Source organism: Falco naumanni, chromosome 12, assembly GCF_017639655.2.
Source record: "Falco naumanni isolate bFalNau1 chromosome 12, bFalNau1.pat, whole genome shotgun sequence".
Classification (NCBI taxonomy): Eukaryota; Metazoa; Chordata; class Aves; order Falconiformes; family Falconidae; genus Falco; species Falco naumanni.
Window position 1 is genome coordinate 14,729,337 of NC_054065.1, and position 12,537 is coordinate 14,741,873.

A 12,537-nucleotide genomic window follows, 5' to 3' on the forward strand; every position below is an offset into this window, starting at 1 on the left:
AGATGTGTAAATGAACCACAAGATCCTATGAAAAACAAAGTTCTATTTTTGTGCTTATGAAGGGTTATCATTCTTTGACAATGCTACTCTGAATAAGCTAAGGTCTATTTCTCTGGAGTTTGGAGGTTTGATTCTTCACTCATAAAATCTCCGGACATCCAGTACTAAAGACAGACATGATCAAGGAAAACTTTTTTACAAAAGACTGTAGGATTTAAAAGAACTCCCTGTAATACCACATTAATGATCATCTAGCATCTTTTCTTTAAAAGAGCAAATTTAATAGACTGACTTAGAGCGTATTAGCCTAATAAAACAGCAAAATGCAGTGTAGCAATCCAGCAATGACTAACTGTTTTCAGCCTGCAGACAGCCTACAAGTAGAAAATCTGTTACTGAGAGGTACTTTTCCAAGTTTATAGTCATGGCAGTTTCACAGCTTGATTAAATCCAATGAGCTTCATCCATTTGCTTTAGTTACTCTAGTGAAAGCCTTAAGTAAAAAGTTTGTTCCTTGGTTTCTTCCTGAGCATAACTTTCCACCCCGAAAATAATTCTTTTTCTAAAGAACAGAACATAATCTGTAATAATTAGAAAATGAAAATATTTCCTACACATGGAGATTCCAACACAGATCCAAAGAAAACATTAACATCTTAGGCCTGGAGTGACTGTTACACTAATAAGGTTCCTCTGTTTAAAGAATAGCACATCAGGGGAGCATAACAAAGCTTTTCAAATGAATTCATTCAGTTTGGTATTTTCTGAATAAGTCATTTGACAGATCGTGTTTTCTCATTCTAAGGACCCATTCAGCCTATGCACTGTCACCCATGGGCATTGCCTATTGTTTGAAAGTAAAAACAAACATATGTAAGCTACTCTGAAACAATGGACAATATTTAGCATTGGCATAAACATATGCATTGCCCCCTGAAGCCAAAAGACTTGTACCTTCCAAAATAAGTTTCCTGAGTGCTGCTGCAAAGATGATTTTATATTATTGAAGATGGTATCTTCTTCTTATAGGGAGAAGCAGAAAAAGGAGAAAGGCTGCCAGAAAGCTGCTAGGGCTGCCTGGTTCTCTTGCTCGTCTCATCTCTAACAGAGCAGGGAAGACAAATCCTGCATGAACCAAGGACTGACAAAGACATAGCAATGACATCTTCCCTTCTGTCTTCTTTGACAATTGCGCAAGCATGACCTGCACTGGAGCAGTAGCAGAACAGGCATCTGTTACAGCTGCCATCAATCTAGGTGTACCTCTGAAGTGAGACAAGAGTTAGACTTATAATGTTTACATTGCCTACAGCAAGTGTAGCAAAGATGGATTGTCTCTCCTGATTTCAGAAAAGCACAGTAATGCTATTATAATAGAGTTTATATTCTTGTCTGATTTTCCTCCTTGTTTGCACATCTCAGGACCCACTCAGCTAAAAGTATTACTTTATTATTCACTGCTTAATCATAAACGTGTTAAGAACTATACTAAGCAAATGTAACTGCACTACTCAAACACAAAGTAAGCCCTACTTGCATTGCGGTGACTTCTGAGCTTCTAAGCAAAAATCCATGTAAATCAAAAATACGATTTGTTGATTACAAACAAGGCAGTTAATTGATTACTCTGACTCACTATGAACACTGTGAAGAAACAAAAAATTCACTAACATGAACCTTTCACTGCTAGCAAGATGAAAAAACATATTCCTGTCACTCTCCCCTTTATATTACAAGCCAACTGGCTGCTCCTAGAACAAGAAAACAGGTTGTGGAAACTTTCATCACAGTGCTGAGTCTGCCCCAAGATGGTAGCAACCGGTTACCATTTTGTAGCTATCTGCCAGGCCTGTGTGAAATGCAAGACGTCTCTTCTGCATTACAGCACTTGGAGAGAGATCTTATGAGAGACGCTGTGAGAAATCACAGCATTTTTATATTGTGCTCTACAGATCCCTGGCTAAACTGAGCCCTAGAAATCGTGCCTGAAGTGAGCTGGGCATCGGTAGAAAAAGAACCTTAACAGTCAGGATGAAAGTAAGTCGTATTTCATCATGAAAAGAAGTAAGTTAAAATGGAAGAGGCTGTAACCAAACAAAAATAAGATGTAGCACCCTGCAAAGCAAAGTAAATCATATTTCTAACAAAGGACAAAGTGCAGATGGTGACAAGGTGGTTAAGAAAATGAAATCTGCAGAAACTCAGCTGTTTTTCTGTTTTCAGTTCCACGCTTCCAAAAATCAAAATGTAACATTTAAAAAATAGATTCCGAAACTGCAGTCATAATGGCATGAAGATTAGATATTTATCCAAACCAAACACACATAGGAACTATGTTGTTTCAGTGTTAAGTTGCAAAACAGTTGGGCCAAGAAATTAAGGAGAAAGAATCTGAAGACTGTGTCAGCCATGCTGAATGGCTTCAGCTTTAACAGCTACTGCTATTTTTGGTGGACACATAAAGACGCCTCGTTTATTACAAAACTGCTTTGAAACTGACCTGGAGATCAGAAACAGATTGGGGCTTCTAGGCACTGGGCCATATTGAATAACATCCCAGCTGGGAAATTACATCTGGGGACTGTTTGTCCCCATGGCCTGTTTTCTCTTCTGTTTCTCTCACAGATGGCTGCAGGTTTTGCGAGCTAATGTGCCTTGTTATATTAGTCCTAAGCGATATCCTTCAGGAGTAAACAGCATAGTTACACACCCGAGATTAAGTATCGTAGAAATACTACTCATGTTCCTTTTCCTGACAGCACTGTTGTGTCCTGAGACCAAGACTGACTCTCTGTTAAGTGGCAGAGGACATCTGCAATATGCAGGCAGCTTCCCAGGAGAGAAGAAATCAGTGGAGACTATGTGTATTGAGGCTTTATTTTTATATATATCCCAGTGCTGGAACAGAAGTGGTGAAGCAGCAGACAGGCAATCTCTTCTTTTTCAGAGAACTTCCAGTCTACACTGATGTGTACTTGCCAAATTTCCCACTTCTCATGGTAAACTACCATTTCAGCTTGTTCTAGATTGCTGATTTAGCTTTCATCTGCAACTTCTCAGGTATTGAGCAGTCCAGCTAGGGTAGCAGCTGCCAGGCAGCCAGAAACCCTGTACCCATAAATCATTGTATGTGGAGAATGCAGGCAGAGTGACACTGGGCAGGCTTTGCAGAAGTCATCAGGACACACACAGCACTTTTGGCACCTAGAGAATGTGCTGGATGGGTTGCACAGCACACGCTGCACAATGCCCAGTTGCACGTACTTGGCCTATCCTGAGCGCGTTAGGCTCACCGCACTGCCCAGATCTCTGTCTGTGAAGGAAATCTGGAACCCTTAGTTTTTTAATGCCCAGCATTGATGGATATATTAACACTTTGTTCTCAGGGAGCCTTCTGCATCAAGAACAGACTCTGATCAAAGACCAAGATAAATAGCAAATAGTAAATTTTCTTGCTGCTGTTGCAAGTTGTCTCTTCTGACACAGAACTCAGTGTAATGTTTAAGGGCAGTAGACAACACTTCCATAGGCTGAAACGCTTGTGAAATAAGAAAAAGCACTTGAAAGACCAAGTCATACCTGTTAAATCATTCCTGAAGACCAGGAATGAGAAAACATTTAAAGGTAACCACCTTTTAAATAACGGACAGTCCTAAAGTGACTGGCTGAGTGCATGAAAATGGATTGCTCTCAACATCAGGAGAAGGCTGATCAGCATTAGTGATATAAAGCTTGGTGAAATTGTGAATGCAGTTCAAGGAGGCACCTTTGGAGACCTTGAAGGTGGAATATATTGCAATATATTTCACAGTAGAAATGATACTATTTGTGTGTTTAAAACAATTATTACTGTATCTAATGCTTTATCAACTAAAACAACAATGAAGCCAAATGTGGAATTTTCAGAATTTTCAATTTTCATACAAGTCGAACTCAAGGTGACCTTAGCTAGAGTTTTTCTTTAGTGAAGATTTCAATATTTCAAGTTCCATAGACTTTAAAGGTCTCTGCTGAGAACAGAAATTCATACTAAGCTACCTGAAGAATGAAATGCTGTGAAATGATATTATTATCTGTTCATTAAATCTGCATACTGAATTCATTTATTTATGAGTTGTTAGCATCTCATTTGAACCAGATTTGCCTGTGGAATGTAACCTTTCTTCTTGGAGTTTCTCAATCTTGCCATTTTTCTTCCGCACTAGTCATTTCCAGTAAAATGCACCAAGGACATATATCAGATATGTCTGTTTAAGTACTTGATATTTTCTGGAATTCAACCAGAACAGTGAATTATACTAATTAGCAGCTATCAAGCCTCAATGTTTATTTCCATAAAAGAGCAAGTATCTCAGAATATAACACTGAAGAATGAAATACATTTCAAGGCAATTCCTTCCTTATTATAGCCATATTCATAGCTGAAACAATGTCCAGTAAGCTAATGTCTCTGACTCAGGACATTTATATTAATATAAAATCAATAGATAATACTAGCAATATTTCTGAGCTTTAAGAAAGGAACATACTGATTTTGATGAATTTTCTTTGCATACAGCAAATCATCACAGCATTTTCATTTCATTTCATTTAGGCTCCACGTAAAGCATGATATTTTTCTTCAATGGAAGAATTATATGCTTCCTAAGTACATATACTTCTTCAGCAAGTTTTAAAAACTGCTTTTTGCTCATGCATGACTTCCCTCAATTCTTTCAGTCCATATAATCATCACCTAAAATATGTATAACATACCTCATGTCATCGTTGGTGTAGTTCTTAACTGATTCTCCTTTTTCAAAGTTATTTATTGCCTGTGTGGGAAGCTAAAACAATGTAGGTATACAATGTAGCCAACAGAGTGCTCTAGACCCCCTCTGCCTCAAAAACGTCACCTCATCTTATTCCATTTCTTATCAATGCAAAAAGGTTGCTATCAGTTCCCTTCATAAAATTGTGCTGTTATAAAGAAAAACCTTGCACAAAATATTCTTTGGAGTTTAAAAGTAGGTCTACTTGGCTTACCTCCACAGGGAAGTAGAGAGATCATAACAAAATAATTTTTATGTATATATACATAGTCTTTCACATAGAGAAAAAGGTGATTATAAATTCAGGTTTTACAATATTTAGGTTCTGGTTAGGTTTAATACCTACTTTACATTTGCAGAAACAACAGTGCGATGTACAAGACAGTTTATCAGAATCAACATTATCCTTGAGCAATACGATTTTTTGCCCTCACTCTCCTCCAGTCCTCACCATTTCAATGTAGCACTCCATTAACAGTGATAAATAAGGAAAATTATTTGAATAATTTGCAAGCAAATTAAATGAAGACACTTCAATAATCTTGCTTTGCAATACAAGGACACGTCCTCACTAAAGGTTATAATTCGCTTCAGTATCCTGTGATCTTTTACACTAAAATCAAAGCTTGAAATGAGTCAGAGCAGTGCAACATCTCAGCATTCCTGTGGGTACAGTTGCATCATCAACATCATGCACAGATAATCCACCCACCTACCCTTTTTTGTTCCGAGAGTGCCTGTTTCCTCATACAGTTATTATTCCCACATGAGTTTGCCCTTACTCTCCCAGCGTCAATCACAATATTAGCTGACTAAAACCACCAGCTGCTTCCCTTTGGGGACTAAATACTGTTTATTATGCTTTTTTTCCTTCAGGAAAAAAAATATAAATCTAATAGTTATATAAATACCTCCAAATACACAGACATTTATAGGGATGAACTGGAAATCTTTACTAATCTTACATGCATTTGACACGTAGCCCGTTCTTGTATACAGGCAACTTTTTTGGTCACTGAATTCTGAATGAATACATCAGTTTAATTTACACTAAGAACAGTAATTTTAATTCCCCCAACTCTAACTTGTTGTGTGATCAATGTAGTAGCAGTTGGACCTTTTTTGCTGTTAATGCTTTGCAGTTTGTTCAGATATAAACTTCTCCCTACTGTCAGAATCCTTTCACACAGAATGTTCTTGATAATCATGTAAAACCACCTTGCTGATAACAGCATTCTAGAAATAAAACTCCTGCTAGACCTGATAAGGAGAGAAACTTTGTCTTCAGAGGTTTTGTCTTTGTTTCTCACCATCCAACTCTATTTTAATTGGCAATAAATTAAATTCATTTTCCCTGACTTGAGCCTGTTTTGCTTGTGATAGGAATTTGTAAGTGATCTCCTCATCTTTATCTCAAACCATGAGCTTTTTCTTCTTACTTTCTCCACCTGTTCTGCTGAGGAAGCAGAATAAAAGAGCCTGGTAGCCCATCACAATATACTAGTCACAATCACTCAATTACTTGCAAGAAAAATTCCGTACCTTCACTATTCTGAAACCAAATCCTTGGCTTCAGCAGCAAATTTTCTTCACTAAGTCTTTTTCAGTAATACCAAAAGGACCTACAGATCTTGTTAGAGACCCTAACTCTTTGGAAATGACACAATATAAAAAAACACTTGCAGTGGCACAGCATGTTTTTTCACAAGAAAATTAATGTGTGTTATACATATTTTTAAATGTGTATAATGTGTGACATACACATTTTTAAAGTTCTTAATGTTGGACTAGAAAGACAAAAATTTACTTGTATGTCAGTGCTGGCCCACTTTCCACTTCTCCTACACTGATTACAGAGTTCTCATTAGTTCACTGACCTCTCAGTTATTTCTTTCCAGTTTGACTCATGCTGGTTTTCTGTATTTGTCTTTTAAAGTCTAGTCCTTGAGTACATTCTCTAGTCATACGTAAACAACTCTGGATAGTTCACTGAAATCAATCCAGACATGTCTACGTATTCAAAATCCATATGAAGTGCCCCTCAATGCTCGCACCAAAGCCCTCTGCTCCTTTGTTTGTGCCTATACAGAGGTTTGTGCAATGATGCAGTAAAATGACCTGGCTTAGAACCACTTCCCTCTTTCTTGTCTTTTATTTATTTATTTATTTATTTATTTTAAAGTATTTGAAAAAAGACAGTTTTCATCCTACAATAAAATTCACTTTCTTATTTCTAGGAGGTCGTTGTGAATAGTAGGCATAATGAAAAATCTAAGACATGCGTATTATTTTCCATAAAAATAATGTAAAAATCTCTGCATTCTCTGAGTGCTATTAAACATAAAAAGAGATAGAATCCAGGAATATGTGGTATAGTAGCAAAGATGCATACTAGCCACAATGTCTCATTTCTGATATTATAGTCACTCTACACTTAAACTCCAGCTTACATCTCAGCATTGTTTCCCTTAATCTTTTTATGCAAGCAATAACATCAGCAAAAGCCTACCATGAAAATCTTACTGCAAATTTCTTTTTCCAGCCCTAACTTCCTGATGTTTTTGAAGTGTCAGTGTAATTGAGAAGTGGTTGGAGCATTTTGTGTAATTTTCTCTGCAAAACACTAATATTTCCAAAGTCAGTATGAAAGGGTATTGTAACATAAAAGTTACAGCCAACTGCTGTCACTATCTCAAAATATAATGAGACTGCATGAAATAGGCTCTATGGCCTCTGCGGTACATAGTTTTATACTATTAAGTGTAGCTTAGAAATAACAGAAACTGATATTGATGGGATCTGTTCTTGATTGTGCACAACAAGGCAGCCAGGAATGCTTAAAGAAACCAAAACAACAATAAAAGTAAATTAAATATCTAGTTGCAGGCCACAAATTACTCTTATTTCTCCTACCATGTTTTCAGTAAAAATTTGGCAGGTTAGTAACTTTACTTAGCATCCTTAATGGCCTTCGGAATATGTATGCTATGATGAGACAGACCTAACCAAAAGGTTTTTTTCAGGCTGCTAGTGTAATACAAACTAGTGTAATTGCATTGACTAAGCTGAAGAAGCCAGAAAGTGTCACATTGAATGCAAAGATTTAATAATTGTTAAAGAGGTGATGATAGGTAGATTTATTAAAAATTATGACTAAAAAACACAGAAGGAACTGAAGGAAAGAATGTACAATATGATCACTCTCAAGCCTCAGACATCACTGCTTAAAAACCATCCACAAAGTAACGTACGTCTTCATAATCTGCATAGATCAGCTTAGGGATAGCTATAAAAGGATACAACATGGATGGAATTTCTTTGCTTATATGGTAGAATTACAGTACAAACTAAATGAAAAGACTGTTTTTCCATTTTACAACCAAAAAAAATAATATTGAGAGAAATAAAACTAATTTTCAATTTGAAAACACTTCACTTGTAATTGAACTTTACATACCAAAACAAAACCAAAATGTGTAATTTTGAGCAATTTTTCTTAGAACTTTGGAGTCATTTCTAGTTTGACTCTTAAAGGAGCTTTTCAATATTCTTGTGGACCACAAGCTATTACCATTTCCTACAGGAGGCATATAAGCATTGTCAAGTTCAGCACAATGATACCAAATTGTTACACAGTTGCTTGTTTTGTTCAAGGGATCAGTTTGGTTTTTTGGGCTAGATATACATATTAATATGCAGATTTTTGTTCCGTTCCTGTTCCCACATATACTTCACTGTTTCACTTACAACACTGAAGAACTTAACCAAAAACAAATTTTGAAACAGATGCTTTTAATTGCAGGAAAAGCCATATTCTACTGCACTATAGCTGTCAGAAGTTTTGTCTAACTTACTGGAGAAAAACCCACAACGATTCAATCCAAACCAAGGATTTATTTTAGATTTTGCTGGGAACCATGGAAACAGAGTCTTAAGCAGCTACATCTATGTTGCTTCAGTACATTATTTCTAAGAGCTGCCACATTAGACTCCTGCAAATCTCAGGAGACTTACAGACCACACAAGTCTTGTCCCAACATGACAGTACAAGTGGTACCTTCAGAACAGGCATGTGTTCCACCACATCGTATACTGTCTCCTACACCCTCCAAACATTTGTTCATCCCCTAAGACATTTGTAAAGATATAAGGTATATGTAAGGTGGCTGCTAGGGTTCTGTCTTCAAGCAGCACAGTTGCATCCCCAGGCACTGAGAAAGATGTACTTGTGTGTGGCTGCTTATTGCTTGTGTTCACTTATGCCTGCTCCAAAGTGGATTTCAACTTCACCAAGAGAAAGGAGTTTGACACCTAGTGCTGACTTTGGCTTTACCTTATTTAAGCCACAAAATCTCTTGGGTTTATCACAGACAAATAAATCTAGGAGACAGAGGTAAATCAGGACAGTGTGGACTTCAAGATGGCAGCAGAGAGAAAAAGGTGGTATCCTGATGTGATGGCTCATGTTCACACCTGTGCACACCACTGCCCAAAAGCTGAAGGCATTATTCACCTTAGAGATGCTTCCTGTTACTTGGCATTGTCCTTGATAGTAGGCTTAACCTGCTCTCCCAAGTTTACCACGGGAGAAAGACTACTTGGCAGGATTTACGTGAGTTTATATGGACACCAGAGAGACCCATGGTGGCAAGGTGGATATTGAAATTCTGCTTTCATGGGCCAATCTGTGGATATCCACGCACAAGTTCTGTACTGACATTTATGTGCTGGCCAGTCTGAAGGAGACAAATGAGCCTACTGAGAGAAGGCAGGGTGAATCAAGTATCTTGTAGAAATAACACAGTGTTCAGAACACTGCTCCAGCAGGGCTCAGCACCTGATGTCTCTAGTTCTGGATCGCTTCCAAACACCCTTTGTGCTGCGGTTTGAAAACACAGTGCCAACATGGCTGAGGCTTTCTGCACAGCTGACATGACTTTAAATATACTGCATAATATCTCTGAGGGACTTGTGGTATACCCGAAGGTGATTGGGAGGGGAATCTGGCAGTAGCTACTGTTGTGACCACATAGAATATAATCACGGCTATGGTGAAAGTACAGAGCTCTTGTCAGGAATGCCATGAGATTTTTGTCCTTTCCCAGAAGTCAGCTACTGTTGTAAGGCAAGAAGTGATGATAATGACTTTATTGTGCTGGTGCCACCCAAAGAGGAAGGAGACAGAAATTGAGAGCAAGGTCTATATCACTGCACCTGGATGCCAGATTACCCTTAAATCTAGCCCCTCACAGCCTGTATCTGGAAGCTTGAAGAGACTTGGTTCACCTGAATGTGTGCATACAGGAGGACATGGACCTGATCTCAAAGGACTTCAGGGATAGAGGACAAAACTGTGTTTCACATCTGGCAGAGAGACTGGATAGACAATTTTTAGGAAAGAAGCTACAGGCCTTGAAACAACAGAACCCAGAAATCAACTACAAACATATCAAAGGCTCCTAGAAGGATCAGATAAGACCTAGCCTGGGGCTGAATGTATCTGTGAGTGATTTTTGGCTTTAAACAATCTGAAACTGGAAGCCAAGAGTATGCTGTTGGGGATTTATAGCAAAAAATTATGAAAACCCCCACGAAGCTGAGGGGCTCCTCAAAATTGTTCTAATTAATCCGTGCAAAGGAAATGCAGAGTGGTAATTCAACAATGAGATCTTTTATCAGAAGCTATATAAATTTATAGATAAATACAATCCTTAATCTGTCAATATCACAATTTGAAATTATGGTTTTGGATCCTTTTATCCCAAAATAAAATTCAGAAAACCCAGTGCTAATACTTTAACTTCTCCTTCTGATAGATTTTAGACATCCTGTCAAGCAAAGAACAGAGCTTTTTTTCACATTATAGTATTTGAAATAATCAAAACCGGTACATAAAATTATTACTGCTATCATCACCTAACCATTTACTGTATTTGAAATCTTAGTAATGAATTGACTCTTTTCTTTTAAAAATTAGATTCTCTTCCCATATCCTCTGAATGCTGTGATTTCATCAGCTAAAAGGTAAAATGAAGTTAAAAAGTACTCACTTATTTTATTTCTCACTTCATTTAATTTTTCCCCAAGGCATTTAGCTTCAGCAAACCTGTCAATAAAAGCATAATGGTACTGAAGTAATTTAAAGAACAAGAAGTTAAACTAGTTGTTCACAATAAAATACAGAATTACTCAGAATTACTTTTTGATTTGTCAGTAGAACTAGTTGGAAACAATTTTCCATCAGAAAAGATTGTCTGGTCTAAAAGAAATAATTTCTGAAAGAAACCATGCAACAAATATGTTTATAGATGGACAAAACAAATTTATTTGACTTTTGTATTCTAAAAATTATGTTATTTCAATTCTAATGATTGGATTGTCTTAAATATTCATATTATACTACAATATTAAATTTAATATGCTACATTATGTGCAAAGTGTTAACATACAGTTATATAAAAGTAAAATAAAAAGAATCCAAGCAAAGTCAAAACAAAATGTTTGAAAATATTAGAACTTCTTCTCACCAGGAATTTTCAAATTTCAGCCTGTAATTTGCATATTGCTGATGGCTGCTGTTTGTGCTGTGTGAAAATGTACATCCCAGTCACCAAGAAACCTCTCAAACAGATATATGAGAAAGTATGACAAAACTAAATTATTTTTTTCTTCTACAGATAGTTCTTATGCAAATGCAGACTTTCAGATGATATTCAGCTACTGCTCAAATACCAACACAAGCCAAAGCTAGCCACATGAAGATATGCAAGTAGCAAGCAAGAAACAAGCTGAGAAGGATAGAAATAAATCAATGAATCAGGCTTTGGAAACTCCGTTTTAGTAGTATGCAAATAGCTTGACCTCAAATCAAAACTGGAAATCAGGTTTTTTTTAAATTGTGAAATTCCCATCAGGTTCCAAATTAATTCAATGACCACTTCCTTATTATATTTAAATAATCAGATCTTCACATGGTATGTGAAATATGTGTCAGATCTAAGCAGATCCTTGAAAAACAGCTGTCTACAGAGCTTTCCAAATTCACTTATATTCTCTACATTTCCTGCAGTCTGCTAGAATTTGATGCCTTCTCCTTTTGTGCTTTTTTTTTCTGTAGTATTCTGATCTTTTACAGCAGTCGCTGTCATAATTATTCTCTTACACTTCTTCAACCCAGTACTATATAAAACTATTGATGACAAATGGCATACATATCAGGCTTTCAGATGCCAAGTATATTCTGCTGTAAAAATAATGACAGTCAATTCAATGTACAATGGCAAAGTCTCAAGAGTCTCTGACAGAACTGAGACTTGTTCAAGGAAATATCCATTGTAATAGTCTAAATGGCATTATTTTAAAATGTAGGATGATTTGCTACATTGTGACATTTGTGTAGGACATTAGGCTTGACATGAAATTCTGAATTGTTGCTCGAATGTGTACAAGTTGAACCTTGCTGAATGTGGGTGCAGAACTGTAAAACTTAATTGTTAAACAAGTCTTCAGCTGATCGGGAAGAGTCTTGGTCTAGCCAAAGTAACTGAGGAAATCCACGAGTTGTATATCTGTCTAAGTCAAACAATGGCAAAACAGAGTAAAGAAATAAGACTTTCCTCTGGGGAGGTGGGGTTTGGAAAATTGCCCCTTCTCAACTAGTCCTTTTCTCTGTAAAATTGGAACAAGTTAGAATTTCAGGTGCCCGCATTCCTACCTGCTCATGAAC

The 12,537-nt window shown here is 36.9% G+C and overlaps 1 protein-coding gene across 1 annotated transcript in view; it reads right to left on the reverse strand.

The window, feature by feature from the left end:
- KIF6 (kinesin family member 6) overlaps positions 1–12,537 on the reverse strand; it is a 157,830-nt gene that overhangs the window by 39,303 nt on the left and 105,990 nt on the right. The window contains 1 exon segment of the mRNA XM_040612049.1: positions 10,862–10,917. Coding sequence (XP_040467983.1) covers positions 10,862–10,917 — 56 coding nt within the window.